The sequence below is a fragment of the Leucoraja erinacea genome, chromosome 15 (assembly GCF_028641065.1).
Source record: "Leucoraja erinacea ecotype New England chromosome 15, Leri_hhj_1, whole genome shotgun sequence".
Lineage (NCBI taxonomy): Eukaryota > Metazoa > Chordata > Chondrichthyes > Rajiformes > Rajidae > Leucoraja > Leucoraja erinaceus.
Genome location: NC_073391.1, coordinates 45922003 through 45943447, shown reverse-complemented (window position 1 = coordinate 45943447; position 21445 = coordinate 45922003). Strand labels below are relative to the sequence as shown.

General features: G+C 49.8%; 3 protein-coding genes across 5 annotated transcripts; 1 reads left to right on the top strand and 2 right to left on the bottom strand.

The window, feature by feature from the left end:
- The first annotated feature begins 1338 nt into the window (after nucleotides 1–1338).
- On the top strand, nucleotides 1339–3855 carry LOC129704328 (gastrula zinc finger protein XlCGF8.2DB-like). Of its 3 annotated transcripts, none has more exons than XM_055647393.1 (2): nucleotides 1339–1459; nucleotides 2467–3855. In XM_055647393.1, exons 1-2 carry the CDS (start codon nucleotides 1419–1421, stop codon nucleotides 3467–3469), a joined length of 1044 nt encoding a protein of 347 aa, XP_055503368.1. In that variant the 5' UTR covers nucleotides 1339–1418; the 3' UTR covers nucleotides 3470–3855. The 3 variants fall into 3 exon arrangements, with proteins under 3 accessions (XP_055503368.1, XP_055503371.1, XP_055503369.1); XM_055647396.1 differs by having other exon boundaries at nucleotides 1416–1541; XM_055647394.1 differs by lacking the exon at nucleotides 1339–1459 and adding an exon at nucleotides 1466–1633.
- Nucleotides 3856–7392: 3537 nt separating this feature from the next.
- Nucleotides 7393–10495, bottom strand: LOC129704308 (zinc finger protein 420-like). The gene has a single exon (XM_055647359.1). The coding sequence runs from the start codon at nucleotides 9678–9680 to the stop codon at nucleotides 8043–8045; it is 1638 nt and encodes a 545-aa protein (XP_055503334.1). The 5' UTR covers nucleotides 9681–10495; the 3' UTR covers nucleotides 7393–8042.
- Nucleotides 10496–11902: 1407 nt separating this feature from the next.
- LOC129703879 (zinc finger protein 850-like) lies at nucleotides 11903–20906 on the bottom strand. Its single transcript, XM_055646553.1, has 4 exons — nucleotides 20721–20906; nucleotides 17201–18543; nucleotides 15750–16020; nucleotides 11903–14677 (listed from the first exon to the last, which is right to left on the bottom strand). The coding sequence occupies exons 1-4, from the start codon at nucleotides 20798–20800 to the stop codon at nucleotides 12808–12810; spliced, it is 3564 nt and encodes a 1187-aa protein (XP_055502528.1). The 5' UTR covers nucleotides 20801–20906; the 3' UTR covers nucleotides 11903–12807.
- Between the last annotated feature and the right edge of the window lie 539 nt (nucleotides 20907–21445).

Here is a 21445-nt window from a genome sequence, read left to right as displayed (position 1 = left end):
ATTGTGGGAAGGTATTCGATCAAATCTTAAAGATAGCGGAGTCAGGGGATATGGGGAGATGGCAGAGACGGGGTACTGATTGTGGATGATCAGCCATGCTCACATTGAATGGCGGTGCTGGCTCGAAGGGCTGAATGGTCTACTCCTGTACCTATTGTCTATTGTCTATCCCTGAAGAGACACCAGCGAATTCACTCCGGGGAGAGACGTTCACCTGCTCTGTGTGTGGAGAAGGGTGTGTTCAATTGTCGAATCTCAGGGCACACTATCAGCTTCACACCGGGGAGAAACCCCTCACCTGCTCTGAGTGCAGGAAGGGATTCACACGATTATCCAACCTGAAGACCCACCAGCAAGTTCACGCTGTGGAGAAGCCACTGGCCTCTCCCAACTGTGCGTGAGGCTTCACTGATACTAGTAGCCTGGTGGCCCAGCAGAGAATTCACACTGGGTAGAGGCTGCTCACATGTTCTGTGCGTTTTGTTTAGTGTCACTTGTGTCGAGGTGCAGTGAAAATCTTTTGTTTTGTGCTAACCAGCCAACAGAAAGACAATACATGATTACAATTGTTATTGTAATTGCTATTTCCAAGCTGGGATTTAATTTTCCGCGTTTAAGATAAACAAATGAGTTCTGTTGTAAACCCGATGTCTCAGGTCCTAGCCTCTGTCTCTGCAACACACTCGATGTAGGGGGAGAGGCCATTCGGCCCAGCTGCTCCCTGCCACTGGAGCATGTGACAATAAATGCATCAAGTCTACTCCGCCATTCCCTCATGGCGGATCTAGCCCGTTCTCCTAACCCCATGCTTCTACCTTCTCCCCATCACCTTTGACACCTGGCTTCATCGATTACATCGGTTGCGAGATGTCACTGTTGCTCTCCATATACAAGGATTATGCTCTCCATAGTGCAAGGATTCCCAACCTGGGGTAAATTTACCCCACATGGGGGGAAATTTCGCCCACCCAGGAGGTAAATTTGGTGATTCTGGATTTGTGCATATTTTCTCTCATTGACCGACTGTGTTGGTTCTGGTTCTGGTATCTGTTCATCTGAAGAAGGGTTTCGGCCCGAAACGTTGCCTATTTCCTTCGCTCCATAGATGCTGCTGCTTCTCCAGCAATTTTGTGTACCTTCTGTTCATCATTAGATGTTCATAAATAAGTGAACTAACATTGCTAGTGCTATTAACACGTGCTATTAACGTCACCAGGGTTAAACGGGAAGAAAACGGTTGGGAACCCCTGACCTCGTGGCTGTTGTCCATTGGGGAACGCTGAGCCGGTGATTTCAGGTCATGTCCATGGCGCCCTTTTTACCCAGAAAGCCCCGCGCCCCAGAACTCGCCCTATGTTGCAGGCCATACCAAGCGCGCAGGCGCGGAGAGCCCGGAAGTGGGTGCGGCCAAGTCGCGCATGCGGTCCGTGGACAAAAGACTCCGGAGGGTCGGCGGCGGGTAGGAGCGGGGATCCGGGCGCGGGATCAGTCAGCACCGAGGCCCCGGCCTGAGGAGCGGCCCCCGGCTGCGGGGAGAATCGGTGCGGAAACACAAATACGTCTCGTCTCGCTGATGTGTCAGAGACCAGACCTGGAACAACGGATACAGTGGATGAGGGTGGGGGAGGTTCAGGTGAATCTCTGCCGAAGCTGAACGGTCTGTCGGGCCCTGGACACAGTGGAGGGAGGAGGTTTAGGGGCAAACGTTGCACCTGCTGCGGCTACAGGGGAGGGGGAGGGGGAAGGGACGAGTTCTTGCTGAAAGGGGTGGAGATGGGAAGATGTGGCGAGTGTTGGGATCCCGTTGGAGGATTCTTTGTTGTATGTGATGGGATGACAGGTAAGGACAAGGACGGAGCTGCAGGGTACAGAGGAGACGCATGTGAAGCCCCCATCAATGATGGAAGAGGGGAACCCCCATTCCCTAATGAATGAGGACATCTCGGATGTCCCGGTATAGTCCAACATGTCCCTCTTCCTACCCGTCGCTCCTCGTCCGACCACTGGTACTTAGGCGGGTGACGGCTGATCAGATTTCACAGAGTGAAGGCAAGGGATGAAGCACAGGTGGCACAGCGGTGGTCAGGAATTATTTCTCCTCGGGTGCTGCAGGACACGTGTGGATGGTGGGTGGGGAGTGATTTCCAGTCTGGCTTTGTTGAAGTCCCTTGCAATGGCGGGTAAGGCATCTGACTATGCCGACTGGTGTTTGTTGACCATGGTGTACAGCTCATTCAGTGCTGGACAGACGTCCTCCAGCATGGATGTAGATGATGATGATGATGGAGGTGAATTCCCTCGGGAAGTGGAAGGGACGGCACTTCACTGCAAGGTGTTCCAGGTGTGAAGATCAAGCCATGTGTAACCCACCGCTTTGTGACAAGGCTCACCGTTGACACTAAAATCACCTCTTCTGACCCACTCGTCTTAATCTATTAATGTTTAATGTGAACTCTTTTATTCAAGGTGGAACAAGCAGAAGATTTGTGTTGGGGAATCTCAAACTCAACCCATCAGATCCGCAGTGTCGTTCAGTTCACCAGCACCTTGCGAGGGATTCACTGAGCTGACGAGACGCCGGGGAGTTGACAGCATGGAGACATTATCCACCAGCTCTGAGTGTGAGCAGGGGTCCACTCAATCTCCCCACCTGGTGACCCACCAGCAAGATCACGCTCTGGGGAAACCATTTGTCTGTCCCGATTGTGGGAAGGGATTCACTCAAGCAGGCCACTTGACGAGGCACCAGAGAATTCACACGGGGGAGAGGCCGTTCAGCTGCCCCGAATGTGGGAAGGGATTCACTCAATCGCATATGTTAGTGAGACACCAGAGAATTCACACCGGGGAGAAGCCGTTCACCTGCTCTGAGTGTGGGAAGGGATTCGTTCATTCCTTTGCGTTAGTGGCGCATGAGAGAATTCACACCGGGAATAGGCCATTCATCTGCTCCGAGTGTGGGAAGGGATTCATTGACTCATCTGCATTGCAGACACACCAGAGAATTCACAGCGGGGAGAGGCCGTTCACCTGCTCTGAGTGTGGGAAGGGGTTCACTCGTTCATCTGCGTTACTGAGACACCGCAGAATTCACACCGGGAAGAGGCCGTTCATCTGCTCCGAGTGCGGGAAGGGGTTCATTGACTCGTCTGCGTTGCAGGCACACCAGAGGATCCACACTGGGGAGAGGCCGTACACCTGCTGTGATTGTGGCAAGGGATTCGCTCATTTGACCAACATGATAACACATCAGCGCATTCACACCGGCGAGAAGCCCTTCAACTGTTCCGAGTGTGGGAAGCGATTCACGCATTCGTCTACGTTAATGAGGCACCAGAGAGTTCACACCGGGGAGAGGCCGTTCATCTGCTCCGGGTGTGGGAAGGGATTCACGCAATATTCCCACCTGATGACCCACCAGCGAGTTCACGCCGTGGAGAAACCAGTTGCCTCTCCCAACTGTGGGTAGAGTTTCACTGGTAAATCTAACCTGGTGACCCAGCAGAGAATTCACACTGGGGGAGAGGCCACTCACCTGTTTAATGTGTGGGAAGGGATTCACTTGATTATCTGAGCTGTTGACACCAGCTCGTACACGCTGGGTGGGGGCGCGGGCATTTGAAGTGAGTTTTTGATTCACTGTTTAACCATCACGGTTGCTGAGTCCAGTTGCAAGTCCACAAGCGACTGCTGGTGTTGGACTGTGCGGGTACTGCTGATGTTCATCACACCCAGGACTGAACCTTGGTCGCTGGACACAGTTGGGGTTTGTTCCGATGTTGTTACTAACCCCTGTAACTGGGCTGGAGTTTAATATCTTGGACATGTGACAAATAAAGAAGTTCTGTTGTAAAACCTGAGACTCTCTCTGCATGCAATCTCCCTCGAGAGGCCCTTTGGCCCGTCTATTCACTGCCAGTCTTTCACCTCTGATGACTCCTTTGGAATGTTCTTGCATTTCTTCTTCCTCTGTTTAGTTCGGGGAGGGAGGGTGAAACTTGTCATTGCTTCATGAATCTGAAATCATGTTTCACAATCATGAAAGTGTGACTACACAACATTCGAGGACACAGTGAAAGGCCTGGATAGAGTGGACTTGGAGAGGATGTTTCCAGTAGTGGGAAAGTCAAGGCCCGAGGTTTTAGCCTCAGAATTAAAGGATGTTCGTTTAGGAGAAGATGAGTAGGAATTTCTTTAATCGGAGGGTGGTGAATTGCCACAGAAGGCGCAGGAACCGTCAATCAATATTTTCAAGGCCGGGATAGATAGATTCTTGATTAGTATGGATGTCAAGGGTTAGACAGTCGAATGGGGTTAGGAGTAGACTTGATGGGCTGAATGGCCAATCACTTATGAACGTGACATTGGTTGTGAGATGTTGTGTTAAATTAACTGTGTACTCTCCGCATAAATGGACCAAATAGTTGTTGGGGAACGCTGAGCTTGTGATTTCAGATCAGTAATTTCAGAAACCTCGGCGCCCCAGAACTCACCCTACACTGCAGGTGATACCAAGCGGTACGGAGACCTTGTTCAGTTTTGTTTATTGTCAAGTGTGCCCAGGTACAGTATGAAGCTTTTGTTGCGTGCTATCCAGCCAGCAGAAAGACAATACACGATTACAATCTAGTTATTTACAGCGTATAGATACATGATAAGAGAATCACGTTTAGTGCAAGGTAAAGCCAGCAAAGCCTGATCAAGGATAGTCCGAAGGTCACAAAGAAGGTAGATAATAGTTCAGCACTGACAAATACAGACTTGTAGCCATTAGAGAGAATTGATCTTTGAATATGTTCTGGGAAAGATAGTTTGGGAAATAACTGCAGATGCTGGTTTAAACCGAAGATGGGCGCAAAATGCAGGAGTAACTCAGCAGGACTAGTAAGTGTAATGATTTTGACAATCGAACATATCCTTTGTGCGAAGTTGCTGTGTTAAATTGACTGTAGTCTCTCCACACAACAGGACACTGGTTCTTGTCCATTGGGGAACGCTGAACCGGTGATATCAGATCATTTCCATGGCGCCCTCGATACCCAGAAACCTCCGCGCCCCAGAACTCGCCCTATGTTGCAAGCGACAACAAGCGCGCAGGCGCGGAGAGCCTGAAGCGGTGAGGCCAAGGCGCGCAGAGGGAGCGGGGCGCATGCGCATGAACGGCACCGTGCCTTATAAACTGGTTTCTGACACGCGGCGGATTGTGGGTAAAGAGGCGGCCATTGATCCACCGACCGCCGGAGAATCAACAGTGGATACAACAGGCATGGGATTTCTCCGCGGATCTTGGAATTCGGTAAGTCATCGCCCCATCGTCGCGGGGCTTCACCGCCACCACAACCTCACCGCCTCGATTCCCCACTTCACCCTCCGTGGTGCCGACCCGGGCACAGACGTGGGCGCCGTCGGCCGTTTCGTCTGACCCGGGATTCTACCCGCGATAAAGGCCGCGGTCCCGGTCCACAGCCGCGGCTCGTCGGATGCCTTCTGGCTTGGACTCGCCATTGTGTCAGCAATTAGCATCCCTTAATAGTCACCGACTTTACAAATTCTGGCAATCAGAACATGTCCAGCAATCAAAAGAAGATAAAAGATTATTCGCCTATTTTTCTTTTTTTTTTTAATAATTTGAACCCAGATTTTGGGAACTGTTATTTTTCAAATAATGTCTTAAATTCCAGGTTGAGATGTTAATCCGGTCCGGGGGGCAGTGTTTTGAACCGGCCCGTTCACGGGGTTCGGTGAGCTGCGGGACTGTTTGTACCATCGCCCGGGGGGGAATCGCCTCAGCGCAGAGGGAGAAGAGGGAAGAGACTGCAGCCCTAAGATTTTTTGCCTCCACCACAGTGAGGAGGTGTTTGGAGGACTCACTGTGGTGGATGTTAATTTGTGTTTATTGTTGTTTATTATTGTATCATTGTATGTATGACTGCAGGCACAAAATTTCGTTCAGACCGTAAGGTCTGAATGACAATAAAGGAAATTCAATTCAATTCAATTAATATTCTGTCCACTGTATATGACTGAGTAGCCATGTAGCACAATATGGCTATATTTAAACATTTTTCACACAGAGAGTGGTGAATCTGTGGCATTCTCTGCCACAGAAGGTAGTTGAGGCCAGTTCATTGGCTATATTTAAGAGAGAGTTAGATGTGGCCCTTGTGGCTAAAGGGATCAGGGGGTATGGAGAGAAGGCAGGTACAGGATACTGAGTTGGATGATCAGCCATGATCACACTGATTGGCGGTGCAGGCTCGAAGGGCCGAATGGCCTCCTCCTGCACCTATTTTCTATGTTTCTATATGATCATCTTTGAAGTGGTTGGATCATCATGTTCATCCTAACTGTTGGGAGTTGGATTTGAAATTCATTTGGCGTTTAAACACAATGGTAAACGATACTTCTCTCTAATTAGTGTAAACAAGCAAGGAACAGGTACCATGATACAAGTAGGTGTAATATAAAATATTTTCAATATGACTTGAGTATATTTAAGCAAGGAGTTGGTGTCATTTTAAGGTTTGATTATCACAAATTTTCTGTGTAAATGAAGAAGTGACAAGCAAGTAATTTGTGTTATTTTAAGGTACAATTTAAAAAAAAATTACAGTATAAATTAAAGGTAAACAGACAAGAAAACAGTGTCGTTTCAAGGTACAATTATCAAACATTTCCGCAATTATCAAACATTTTTACCCCCGCCAGGGGCATTGCCCCATGGAACCCTACCCGGCCTGGACCCCCATCTCTCTTCCTATTTTTTTCTGTCTCATAATAATAATAATAATAATAATCTTTATTTATATAGCACTTTTCAACAAAACCAGTATTTGAACCAAAGTGCTTTACAGAGTTTGATTAAATTAATAGAACAGACCAAATGTCAATATATCCATACAAAAACAAAAAAGAGAAAAAAGAAAAAAAGACACAGAACAGTACACTATAGAAATCAACATGAAACGTCCCCCCACAGCAGAATTCACTGTGAGGGAAGGCACTAAAAAATATCCAGTCCTCCCCCTCATAGTCCACCCGAGGTCGGGTCTATATACAGCCTCCTCAGCCAACTCGATGTTCACAGGCCCTCTGCCGCGAAATGGATCATCGGCGTCGGGTGACTGCATTCTTCAGCGGCCTGGACGCATCGCGGCCGCTTCCCCCCGAAGACTGCAAATGTCCAAAGTTCTCAGGCCGCGCTGGCCGGACCTCTGACACTGGCGAACTCGGACACCAGGCCCCGCGGTGTTAAAATCCTGGGCCGCCCGCCCGCGGCTGGACGCTCTGCAGCCGCAGCTCAGCGATGTTGCAGTCGGCGTTCCCAGTGCCCCGGAGCTTACCCGAAGGCGATCCGGTAAGCCATCGCCCGCTCCGTGCTGGTGTTGCCTGATACAAGGAGGTACTTTTACAGGTTTACAAAAAAAAACACACAACTGGCACAGGAGCTACACAGCCGGTCCTGACCTGAAACATCGCCAAGATGTGGAGTCCAACGGCGTTACCATAATCACGTTAAACCGCCATCGATCCCCTAGGGTCGGGTCACCTGTGACCAGATTGTCCACTGAACCAGGCAGTTTCGGTACGCGATCTTGTACAGAGACAGATAGAACACACAAGGGTAATAGATACATAAATATTCCATCACCGCGGACTGCAACGCGCGCCTTGACCGCATCACCTCCGGCTCCCCGCGATCCCTGCAACAATGAGGCGAGTTCTGGGGTACGGAGGTTTCGGGGTAAAGAGGGCGCCATGGAAATGATCTGAAATCACCAGCTCAACGTTCCCCAATGGACGACAGCCAGTCTGTGTTTTTATCTCAGAGGCGAACAATTATTGAAATCAAAACACCTAAAGGTGCCTGAAGTTTAACATAAAATACAGATAGTTCTGCACCACTTGCATTCCTCGGGAATCCCGTGTTTTATAAATAGTGTAATAACACAAATGGTATTGATGCGGAAATGGCAGTTTTGTGGTGAGAGAGTTTGCGACTCGTAATTACCACGTGATCTGGTCCCACACATTCAGAGCGTCTATCCAGTGTGAATTCTCTGGTGTGTCAGCAGCTCACTCGATCCAATGAACCCCTTTCCACACACAGAGCAGATGAACGGCCTCTCTCCAGCGTGAATTCGCTGGTGCCTCTTCAGGCTGCCCGCCTGACTGAATTCCTTCCCACAATCGGAACAGGCAAATTGTTTCTTCACAGCGTGAACTTGCTGGTGTCTGTTCAGGTGAGAAGATTGGGTGAACCCCTTCCCGCACTCCAAACAAACGAACGGCCTCTCGCCAGTGTGAATTCTCCAGTGTACCTGCAACGCAGACGAATGAGTGAATCCCCTCCCACACTCGGAGCAGGTGAACGGCCTCTCCCCGGTGTGAATTCTCTGGTGCCTCGACAACGCAGATGAGTGAATGAACCCCTTCCCGCACTCGGAGCAGGAGAGCGGCCTCTCCTCGGTGTGCATAAGCTGGTGCTTCTTCAGGCTGTCTGCCTGAGCGAATCCCTTCCCACAATCAGGACAGGGGATTTTTGTTTTCACAGCATGAACTTGCTGGTGGGTCACCAGTTGGGAAGCTCGGTTGAACCCCCTCCCACAATCAGAGCAGGTGAACGGCCTCTCCCCAGTGTGAATTCTCTGGTGTACCTGCAACGCTGATGATTCAATGAATCCCCTCCCACACTCAGCACAGATGAACGGCCTCTCCCCGGTGTGAATTCTCTGGTGCATCAACAATGAAAATGAACCAGTGAAACCCTTCCCACACTCCGAGCAGAAGAAGGGCCTCTCCCCGGTGTGAGTTCTCCAGTGTACCTGTAATGCAGACGAACGAACAAATCCCTTCCCACACTCAGAGCAGGTGAACGGCCTCTCTTCAGTGTGAACCCACGTGTGTATCTGTAAGGCAGATGATTCAATGAATCCCTTCCCACACTCAGAGCAGATGAACGGCTTCTCCCCAGTGTGAATTCTCTGGTGTTTCAGGAGCTCAGATGATGCAATGAACCCCTTCCCACACTCGGAGCAGGTGAACGGCCTCTCGCAGGTCTGAACTCGCTGACGTGTTGTCAGCCCCTCCTCGGTGTGAATCTGCTGGTGCCACTTTAGCCGGCTCGCTCGAGAGAACCCCTTCCCACAATCGGGACAGGCAAACGGTTTCTCCACAGCGTGAACTTGCTGGTGTCTCTTCAGGTTGGAGGATTGGCTGAATCCCCTCCCACACTCCGAGCAGACGAAGGGCCTCTCCCCGGTGTGAATCCTCTGATGTATCTGTAACGCGGACAAATGGAAGAACCCCTTCCCACAATCCGAGCAGACGAACGACTTCTCCTCGGTGTGAGTTCTCTGGTGTGTCAGCAACTGAGATGATGCAATGAATCCCTTCCCACACTCAGAGCAGATGTACGGCCTCTCCCCGGTGTGAATCCGCTGGTGGATCAGCAGCACAGATAACACGGTGAATTTCTTCCCACACTCAGAGCAGGTGAACGGCTTCTCCCCGCTGTGAATTCGATAGTGCTTCTTCAGTTGGCACGACTGAGTGAATCCCTTCCCACAATGGGGACAGGTAAATGGTTTCTCCACAGCGTGAACTTGCTGCTGGGTCACCAGGTGGGGAGATTGAGTGAATCCCTGCCCACACTGGGAGCTGGTGGATAATGTCTCCATGCTGTCAACCCTCTGGCGTCTGCTCGGCTCAGCTGACACAGTGAATCCTTGTGAATACGATTGAGATTCCTGAACATTAATCCTCTGCTTCTTCTATTGAGTCGTTTACAATGAATTAACAGGTAAAGATCAGTGTTTCAGACAAGGTGTTGTTTTGTCTCGACGGTGAAATATGACATCACACGTGTCCCCACAGCCGGGGGCCGCTCCTCAGGCCGGGCCTCGGTGCTGACTGATCCCGCGCCCGGATCCCCGCTCCTACCCGCCGCCGATCCACCGGAGTCTTTTGTCCACGGACCGCATGCGCGACTTTGCCGCACCCACTTCCGGGTCTCTCCGCGCCTGTGACATAGGGCGAGTTCTGGGGCGCGGAGGTTTCTGGGTAAAGAGGGGGCCATGGACATGATCTGAAATCACCGGCTCAGCGTTCCCCAAATATAAGCATATAACAATTACAGCACGGGAACAGGCCATCTCGGCCCTACAAGTCCGTGCCGAACAACTTTTTTCCCTTAGTCCCACCTGCCTGCACTCATACCATAACCCTCCATTCCCTTCTCATCCATATGCCTATCCAATTTATTTTTAAATGATACCAACGAACCTGCCTCCACCACTTCCACTGGAAGCTCATTCCACACCGCTACCACTCTCCGAGTAAAGAAGTTCCCCCTCATGTTACCCCTAAACTTCTGTCCCTTAATTCTGAAGTCATGTCCTCTTGTTTGAATCTTCCCTATTCTCAAAGGGAAAAGCTGGTCCACATCAACTCGGTCTATCCCTCTCATCATTTTAAAGACCTCTATCAAGTCCCCCCCATAACATTCTGCGCTCCAGAGAATAAAGACCTAACTTATCCAACCTTTCTCTGTAACTTAGTTGTTGAAACCCAGGCAATATTCTAGTAAATCTCCTCTGTACTCTCTCTATTTTGTTGACATCCTTCCTATAATTGGGCGACCAAAATTGTACACAATACTCCAGATTTGGTCTCACAAATGCCTTGTACAATTTTAACACTACATCCCAGCTTCTATACTCAATGCTCTGATTTATAAAGGCCAGCATACCAAAAGCTTTCTTTACCACCATATCTATATGAGATTCCACCTTCAAGGAACTATGCACGGTTATTCCCAGATCCCTCTATTCAACTGTATTCTTCAATTCCCTACCATTTACCATGTACGTCCTATTTTGATTAGTCCTGCCAAGGTGTAGCACGTCACATTTATCAGCATTAATCTCCATCTGCCATCTTTCAGCCCATTCTTCCAAATGGCCTAAATCACACTGTAGACTTTGGAAATCTTCTTCATTATCCACATATTTATCAAATGGACAACTGCCACTTTCCAGCATCTGCAGTTCCTTCTTAAATTCGATTTTCCAGCATCTGTGCTTCCTTCTTAAACACTTTGTCAGCTCCACTGCGAAATCCCCTCAAAATTGCTGTTTTTTCCCCCTTTTCCTTCCGCCCACAATATTTAATATGTAAAAGAATATGTGATTCTGTTCCATTCTGTTTGTAGTTTGTTTGTCTTTTTGCAGAAAGTCCGCGAGCATTGCCACTTTTCATTTCACTGCACGTCTCATATGTGTATGTGACGAATACATTTGACTCTACTTGACTTGAGATATGCCTACTTTGAAGAAGTTCTCCTCCTCCCTCCGGAGACAGTTTCACAACCTCCTCTCCAACTGCTCAGAAACATTGAATTCTCCCAATTCCGTTAGCCCTTGCTGTCTCCTCCCCTTCCTAGCTCTCCCTCAGCCCTCGGGCTCCTCCTTCTCCTTTTTCCTTTCTTCTCCCCGCCCCCACCCACCCTCCATCAGTCTGAAGAAGTGGTTCGGCCCGCAAAGTTGCCTATTTCCTTCGCTCCATAGATGCTGCTGCACCTGCTGTGTTTCTCCAGCATTTTTGTCGACCCACCACTTTGTCCTTGTATGTAGAGGGCAGTGACCTCTCGCAACTGATGTGGTGATTTACTTGTGAACATCAATAGTTGCACTGGTTGAGCAACGTTTTTTTGTTTCCTCTGGGTATGTGAATACTCAGGAAATGACAATAAAGATATAATACGTGTCAAAATTCAGACTTGTGAACCAATTAGCGTTTTACCCTCCCAGAATAAACAGATAAAAGACTAACAAGAACATTCCCAACGAGTCAACAGAAAGACGCGCCGAATGGCCTGCCTAGGCAGAGAGAGTCACAGAGGTTTTACAACAGAACTCCTTTATTTGTCACATATCCAAGATATTAAACTACAGCCCAGTTACAGGAAGTACTAACAACATAAGAACAACCTCCAAAACTCCCCAATGACCAGGGTTTAGTCCTGGCTGTGATGAACATCAGGTTTAACCACATAGTCAGAAAACTACAGACTTGCGGGAGATGTGAAACGCCAAAACCAAAATTTTATTGAACCTTTCTCCCAAGTGTGAACGAGCTGGTGTGCCAATACCTCAGATAATCAAGTGAAATCATTCCCATAGTAAACAGGTGAATGCTCTCTCCCCAATGTGAACTCTCTATCCTGACCGATCTGCTCCTATAACTCCTGAACTCAGAAGAATGTGGACCTCCTGGTTCATCGAAGGAGTGTGTTGTAGAGATAGGGGAAAGGACCGGAGCCACCAGGTTTACAACAGAACTCATTTATCACAAACCCAGATAATTAAACCCCAGCTCAGATATAGCAATGGGAATAGCAGGTATAATCATGTGTTGTCTTTCCATTGAATTAATGCTTTATTGTCACATGACAAGTCAAAGTGAAATACCCAAGAGTCCTCCTTTGTTCTCTCTCCCCCCGGAACGACTGTTCCCGCACACTGGGTCCTCCTTTGTTCTTCAGCGTCCCGCCCCAGCCCACCCCACATCGCTCCGCCGCACCCAACAAATGCTTTCCACCGTACCTCAGTACACGTGACAATAAAATAAATGCAAACTATCATCAGTGGAACGAAGCACAACTGTGCCCAGTGACCTGCGAGTCCTAGATGTAATGAGCAGCCGCACAACACCAGCAGACACTTGTAGACTTGACACAGGATTCGGCAACTGTGATGGTTAGACACAGAACAGACAGCTTATTGAAACTCCCCTTCCAGTGTGAACTCACTCATGGGTCACTAGGTTGGGAGACTGAATGAGTGAATCCATTCCCACACACAGAACAGATGAACTGTGAATTTCAGTGTGAATTTGCTGGTTGGTCACCAGATCATCAGTGCCGACCTGCCCACCGTTGGGAGAGGCAAATGGTTTCCCCGCAGCGTGAACTCGCTGGTGGGTCTTCAGGTGGGAAGACTGAGTGAATCCCCTCCCACACTCAGAGCAGGTGAACGGCCTCTCCCCTGTGTGAATTCTCTGGTGTGTTAGTAACGCAGCTAAGTTAGTAAACGCCTTCTCACAGACAGAACAGGTGAACGGCCTCTCCCCGGTGTGTATTCGCTGGTGTACTTGTAGCCCATGTAATTTACCAAACCCCTTGTCACAGACAGAACAAGTGAACGGCTTCTCTCCAGTGTGAGTCCGCAGGTGTGATTTGAGCTGAGACGCATCCATAAATCGCCTCTCACACACAAAACAAGTGAACGGTCTCTCCCCGGTGTGAACTCGCTCATGTCTTTTCAGGTAGTTCAACCCAGTGAACCCCTTCCCACACACAGAACAGGTGAACGGCCTCTCCCCAGTGTGAGTTCGCTGGTGTAATTGTAGCCGAGATGTATCTATAAATACTTTCCCGCACACGGAACAAGGGAACGGCCTCTCCCCGGTATGAACCCGCTCATGTTTTTTCAGGTAGTTCACCCCAGTGAATCCCTTCCCACACACAGAACAGGCAAACGGCCTCTCGCCGGTGTGAATCCGCTGGTGTGACCGTAGCCGATAGGAATGTATAAATCCCTTCCCACACACGGAACAAGTGAATGGCCTCTCCCCGGTGTGAATAGGCTGGTGTGTCTGCAGCTGAGATAATTGCACAAATCCCATCCCACACACGGAACAAGTGAACGGCCTCTCCCCAGTGTGAATTCGCCGGTGGGTCAGCAAGCTGGAAGAATCAGTGAATCCCTTCCCACACTCGGAGCAGATGAATGGCCTCTCCCCACTGTGAATCTGCTGGTGTCTCTGTAGCCCAGAGTGATCAATAAACCCCTTCCCGCACACAGAGCATGTGAACGGTCTCTCTGCAATGTGTATTCGCTGGTGTGACTGCAGGTGAGATGACTGCATAAATCCCTTCCCACACACAGAGCAGGTGAACGGCCTCTCCCTGATGTGAATCCTCTGGTGTTGCTGCAGCCCACACAATTGTGTAAATCCCTTGCCGCACTCAGAGCAGATGAATGGTCTCTCCCCGGTGTGAATTTGATAGTGTGTCCTGAGGTTTGCCAATTGGACAAATCCCTGCCCACACTCAGAACAGGTGAACGGCCTCTCCCCAGTGTGAATCCGCTGGTGTGTCTGTAGCCCAGATGATGCAGTAAATCCCTTCCCACACACAGAACAGGTGAATGGCTTCTCCCCTGTGTGAATTCTCTGGTGTCTCTTCAGGTTGCCGGCCTGAGAGAATTCCTTCCCACAGTCGGGACAGGGAAATAGTTTCTCTTCAGCGTGAACTTGCTGTTGGTGTCTCTTCAAGTTGCAGGCTTGAGAGAACACCTTCCCGCAATCTGTACAAGGAATCGGTTCCTCCTCAGCGTGAACTTGTCTTTGGTGTCTCTTCAGGTTGTTTGTTTGAGTGAATCCCTTCCCACAATCGGGACAGGGAAAAGGTTTCTCCACAGCTTGAATTTGCTGGTGGGTGGATTGAGTAAATCCCAGCTCACTCTCAGAGCTAGTGAATAATGTCTCCATGCTGCGGAATTTATGGTGCCTCGTCGGCTCAGCTGACACAGTGAATCCCTCCCATGCGTTCAGGTGCTGGTTAACTGAAGGAGTTTGAGATTTCCGAGCATCTATATCCTCTGCTTGTTCTATCCTGTAAAAAAAGGATTACACTAAATTAACCGGCAAAGGTCAGTGTTTCAGACGAGCTAATTTTAGTCTTCATGGTGAACTGTGACATCAAACTGCGACAGTGAGGCTGAAAGTAAACTGGCCAAGTGGTGAAATAATTCAGTTGGTCAGGCAGCATCTCTCGGGAACGTGGACAGGTGATGCTTTGATTCAGGGCCCTTCTTCTAATTGGATGCATTACTCTTAACATAGAAAACATAGAAATTAGGTGCAGGAGTAGGCCATTCGGCCCTTCGAGCCTGCACCGCCATTTAATATGATCATGGCTGATCATCCAACTCAGTATCCCGTACCTGCCTTCTCTCCATACCCTCTGATCCCCTTGGCCACAACTGTGTGACACTATGTGAATATTTTTGTAAAGCAGCACCCGTAGTTTCTTGCATCTACTGATCAGACTCCTTGGTGGGCTGGGACCCATGCTTGCGTTCAGCGTTCAGCAGCAAAGCGCTGGTATATTACCCATGGCCGCGTTTTTACCCACAACCGCCCGCGAGCCAGAAAGAGGTCTATCCATGGTGGTGCAATCGATGCGCATGCTCCGCACTATGATCTTTGGCCTCGAGGGCCTTCATTGACCAGATGAGGGGGACGGGCCGGCAACTGTCTCTGCACCACAACCAGTTTGGAGAAGGGCCCCCAACTCGAAACATGCTCCAGACCCACTGAGTTGGAATAAACGTGTATCTGCACTTCCTTTATATTACATGCATTATATAAAATCACGGTGGTGCAGCGGTAGAGCAGCTGCCTTACAGCGGCAAAGTTGCTGCCTTATACCGCTTGCAGCGCCGGAGACTCGGGTTCGACCCGGGACTAAGGGTTTCTCCCCACACATCAACGACGTACAGGTTTGTAGATTAATTGGCTTGGTGTAAATGTCCCGTGTGTGTGTGTGTGTGTGTGGGTGGGGGTCGTGTAAACGTGCGGAAATCTTTCGAGTTGGGATTATTTCCTTCTGACCGGCTGCGTTACTCCAGCACTTTGTGTCGGTTTTTGTGAAGCCGCACCCGCAGTTCCCTGTATCTACTGACCAGACTGTCCAGGGGGCAGGGAATCCATGTTTACGCTTCCATGGCCGCACCGTCCCCAGGTGACGGGCCACCGTGTCCCCGGGGGCCGCACCGATTCTCCCCGCAGCCGGGGGCCGCTCCTCAGGCCGGGGCCTCGGTGCTGACTGATCCCGCGCCCGGATCCCCGCTCCTACCCGCCGCCGATCCTCCGGAGTCTTTTGTCCACGGACCGCATGCGCGCCTTGGCCGTACCACTTCCGGGGTCTCTCCGCGCCTGCGCGCTTGGTATCGCCTGCAACATAGGGTGAGTTCTGAGGAGCGGGGGGTTTCTGGGTAAACAGGGCGCCATGGACATGATCTGAAATCACCGGCTCAGCGTGCCGTCGTTCATTTGTGAGCATCATTACATTTACATGTGTCGAAATTCCGACTTGTGAACCAATCTTACCCTCCCGGAATAAACAGGCAAAAGACTAACAGGAACATTCCAAAGTAGTCAACAGAGGGGAAAAACTGGCAGTGACCAGATGCGCCAAAAGGCCAACCTAGGTATATTGTGTGCATAGAGAGTCACAGAGGTTTTACAACAGAACTTTATTTGTCACTTTTCCAAGATATTAAAGTCCAGCCTGGTTTTATGAAGTACTAACAACATAAGAACAAACCCCAAATGTAACCCTGGTTGTGATGAACATGAGGATTAACCAGTCATAAAAATGCAGTCGCTTGTGGACTTATGAGAGATGTTAAACACCGAACCAAAATCTAATTTAAACCTTCTCCGAGTGTGAACAAGGTGGTGTGCCATTACGCCAGACAATCAAGTGAAACCCCTCCCGCGTGTGAAACAGGTGAATGCCCTCTCCCCAGTGTGAATTCTCTGGTGGGTCACCAGGTTAGATTTACCAGTGAAACCCGACCCCCAGTTGGGAGTGGCAAATGTTTTCTACACAGCGTGAACTCGCTGTTGGGCCTTTAGCTGAGCAAGTTGTGTGAATCTCTTCTCACACGAAGAGCAGATGAGCGGCCTCTCCCCGGCGTAAATTCTCTGGTGTGCCAGTAACGCAGGTGACTGAGTGAATTCTCAGTCAATCTCCACCCAAACACAAACCCCCATCCATGTCCAGTGAACAGAATTCAGTCCTAGATGTGATGAGTAGCAGCAGATACCGCAGACTCCAACACCAGCAGACATTGGTGGACTTGCAAACAGATTCAGCAACTGTGAGCAGAGCTTAGTTCAACAGCAAGCGGATTCAGCAACTGCGATGGTTAACCCCCCAGTGTGAACTCACTCATAGGTCACTGGGTCGGAAGACTGAGTGAATCCCTTCCCACACACAGAACAGGTGAACGGCCTCTACTCAGTGTGAATTTGCTGGTTGGTCACCAGATCATCAGTGTTGACCTGCCCACAGTTGGGAGAGGCAAATGGTTTCCCCGCAGCGTGAGCTCGCTGGTGGGTCTTCAGCTGGGAAGACTGAATGAATCTCTTCCCACACTCAGAGCAGGCTTCAGGCCTCCAGTGTGAATTCTGTGATGCCTCTGTAATGCAGCTAAGTTAGTAAACCCCTTCCCACACACTGAACAAATGAACGGCTTCTCCCCAGTGTGAATTCGCAGGTGTACTTGTAGCCCGTATAATTTACCAAACCCCTTGTCGCACACAGAACAAGTGAATGGCTTCTCCCCAGTGTGAATCTGTTGGTGTGAGTGTAGGTGAGATGGCTGTACAAATCCCTTCCCACACACAGAGCAGATGAACGGCCTCTCCCCGCTGTGTATCTGCTGGTGTCTCTGCATGCCAGATACATCAATAAATCCCTTTCCACACTCAGAACAAGCAAACGGCCTCTCTCCAGTGTGGATCCGCTGGTGTGACTGCAGGTGAGATGGCTGCATAAATCCCTTCCCACACTCGGAGCAGGTGAACGGCTTCTCCCTGGTGTGAATCCGCTTGTGTTTCTGCAGCCCACACAATTGTGTAAATGCCTTCCCACACTCAGAGCAGATGAATGGCCGCTCCCCGGTGTGAATTTGATAGTGTGTCCTGAGGCCTGCCAGTTGAACAAACCCCTTCCCACACTCAGAACAGGTGAATTGCCTCTCCCCGGTATGAATCAGCTGATGTCTCTGCAGCCCAGATGATGCAGTAAATCCCTTCCCACAATCAGAACATGCGAAGAGCTTCTCCCCTGAGTGAATTCTCTGGTGTTTCTTCAGGTTGCCGGCCTGAGCAAACCCCTTCCCGCACTCAGAGCAGGTGAACGGCCTCTCTCCAGTGTGAATCCGCTGGTGGGACAGCAGGTGAGATGACTGCATAAATCCCTTCTCACACTCACAGCAGGTGAACGGCCTCTCCCTGATGTGAATCAGCTGATGTGTCTGTAGCCTAGATGATGCAGTGAATCCCTTCCCACAATCAGAACAGATGAAGGGCTTCTCCCCCGTGTGAATTCTCTGGTGCGTCTTCAGGTTGCAGACTTGAGAGAATCCCTTCCCACAATCAGGACAGGGAAATAGTTTCTCCTCAGCGTGAACTTGTTTTTGGTGTCTCTTCAGGTTGTTTGCTTGGGTGAATCCCTTCCCACAATCGGGACAGGGAAATGGTTTCTCCACAGCGTGATCTTGCTGGTGGGAAGATTGAGTGAATCCCAGCTCACTCTCAGAGCTAGTGAATAATGTCTCCATGCTGCGGAATTTATGGTGCCTCGTCGGCTCAGCTGACACAGTGAATCCCTCCCACGCGTTCAGGTGCTGGTTAACTGAAGGAGTTTGAGATTCCCGAGCATCAATATCCTCTGCTTGTTCTATCCTGTAAAAAAAGGTTTACACTAAATTAACAGGCAAAGATCAGTGTTTTGAGAAAAACATTTTTCACACAGAGAGTGGTGAATCTGTGGAATTCTCTGCCCCAGAAGGTAATTGAAGCCAGTTCATTGTCTACATTTAAGAGCGCGTTAGATGTGGCCCTTGTGGCTAAAGGGATCAGGGGGTATGGTGAGAAGGCAGGTACAGGATACTGAGTTGGATGACTCCTGCACATATTGTCTATTGTTTCCCTTGCAACCGCAGGAAATGCTACACTTGTCGCTTTACCTCCCCCCTTGACTCATTCCAAGGACCTAAGCAGTCTTTCCAGGTGCAGCAGAGGTTCACCTGCACCTCCTCCAACCTCATCTATTGCATCCACTGCTCTAGGCGTCAGCTGCTCTACGGCGGTGAGACCAAGCGTAGGCTTGCCGATCGTTTCGCCCAACACCTCCGCTCGGTATGCAATAACCAACCCGATCTCCCGTTGGCTCAGCACTTCAACTCCCCCTCCCCCCCCCCCCCCGACCTTTCTGTCCTGGGCCTCCTCCATGGCCAGAATGAGTCCCACCGTAAATTGGCGGAGTAGCACCTCATATTTCACTTGGGTAGTTTACACCCCAGCGGTATGAACATTGACTTCTCCAATTTCAGGTAGTCCTTGCTTTCTCCCTCTTTCCCCTCCCCTTCCCAACTCTCCCGCAGCCCACTGCATCCGTCTCTTCCTTTCTTCTTCCCGCCCACATCAGTCTGAAAAGGGACTTGACCCGAAATGTCACCTAGTCCTTCACTCCATAGATGCTGCCTCACCCGCTGAGTTTCTCCAGCATTTTTTATCTCCCTTAGTGTTTCAGACAAGGTAATTTTAGTCTTCTGGTGAGCTGTGACATAAAACCGTGGCAGCGAGGCTGAAAGTAAATTGGCCCAGTGCTGAAATAATTCAGGCAGCATCTCTCGGGAACGTGGACAGGTGATACTTTGTTTCAGGGCCTTTCTTCTGATCGGAAACGTTACTATAACACTATATGAATATTTTTGTAAACAAGCACCCGTAGTTTCTGGCATCTACTGATCAGACTCTCCCGTAGGCAGGGAACCCATGCTTGCATTTTCAAATACACTCAGCGGTTCAGCAGCAAAGCGCTGGTGTTATCCATGGCCGCCCTTTTACCCACAACCCCCCACAAGCCAGAAAAAGGTCTATATATCACGGGTACATGAGGGGACCGGCACTTATATTACCATATAACAATCACAGCACGGAAACAGGCCATCTCGGCCCTTCTAGTCCATGCCGAACACATATGCTCACCTAGTCCCATCTACCTGCACTCAGACCATAACCCTCCATTCCTTTCCCGTCCATATACCTATCCAATTTATTTTTTAAATGATAAAATCGAACCTGCCTCCACCACTTCCCCTGGAAGCTCATTCCACACAGCTACCACTCTCTGAGTAAAGACGTTCCCCCTCATGTTACCCCCTAAACTTCTGTCCCTTAATTCTCAAATCCTATGGATATTTTTGCTGTAAACAAAGAGAGAGAAGAATGGATGTTACACAAAAATGCTGGAGAAACTCAGCGGGTGCAGCAGCATCTATGGAGCGAAGGAAATAGGTGACGTTTCGGGCCGAAACGTCACCTATTTCCTTCGCTCCATAGATGCTGCGGCACCCGCTGAGTTTCTCCAGCATTTTTGTGTACCTTCGAATTTCCAGCATCTGCAGTTCCTTCTTGAACACAGAGAAGAATGGATTTTGTGTACAAATAATATGGTAAGTGATTTCCTTTGAGCTATGGGTTTTTAAATTATTAAGAGACATGACCTTTAGAATACAAATTGGCTTGGAGTAAATGTACAGTCATTGTCCCTAGTGAGTGTGTGTAGGGCCGTGTAAACGTGCGGGAATCTTTCGAGTCTTTTTTTCTGACCGGCTGCGTTACTCCAGCACTTTGTGTCCTTTTTTTGTGAAGCCGCACCCGCAGTTCCCTGTATCTACTGACCAGACTGTCCAGGGGGCAGGGAATCCATGTTTACGCTTCCATGACCGCACCGTCCCCAGGTGACGGGCCACCGTGTCCCCGAGGGCCGCACCGATTCTCCCCGCAGCCGGGGGCCGCTCCTCAGGCCGGGGCCTCGGTGTTGCCTGATCCCGCGCCCGGATCCCCGCTCCTACCCGCCGCCGACCCTCCGGAGTCTTGGCCGCACCGCTTCCGGGTCTCTCCGCGCCTGCGCGTTTGGTATCGACTGCAACATAGGGTGAGTTCTGGGGCGTGGAGGTTTCTGGGTAAATAGGGCGCCATGGACATGATCTGAAATCACCGGCTCAGCTGAGTCCTGCTGGCTGTCGCAAGTGCAAATGCATTTTTTCTTTAAAGTTTAAAAATGAGGGAGGTTGAATAAGGCGAAATATTGCGGTGGGGGAACGGGTTACGTTGGGGAAACAGGTGAGTGGTGGAATATTGCCTTGAGGAAAGGGTTGCATTGGGGGACCTGGCTTCACGTGGGGGCTATGGGTGACTGGTGGATTGTTACCTTGGGCAACGGGTTGCATTGGGGGACCAGGCCTCCGTGCGCCAGGGTCCCAACGGGTCCCACTTGGTCCATATTACTAAATCTCTCATCTTGTTTGTTTCTGTGCCTGCGTGTCTGTAATTGTGATCCTGGACCTACACCAAAGTGGTACACGATAGCGCTACTATTTTGTGCACCACCTTACTCACAATTGTCCTGTAGTGGTTTGTGTATGGTTTTGTTCAGATTGATGTTATATTTCACAGGTTATTAACATTTTTAAATTTACAAAAACTCAATTTGAGAAAAATGTCTTCCCTGTGCTTACAGTCTTCCCTGTGCTTGCAGCCCTGCTCGCAAAATTGTTGCTATCCAAGTACACTGAGT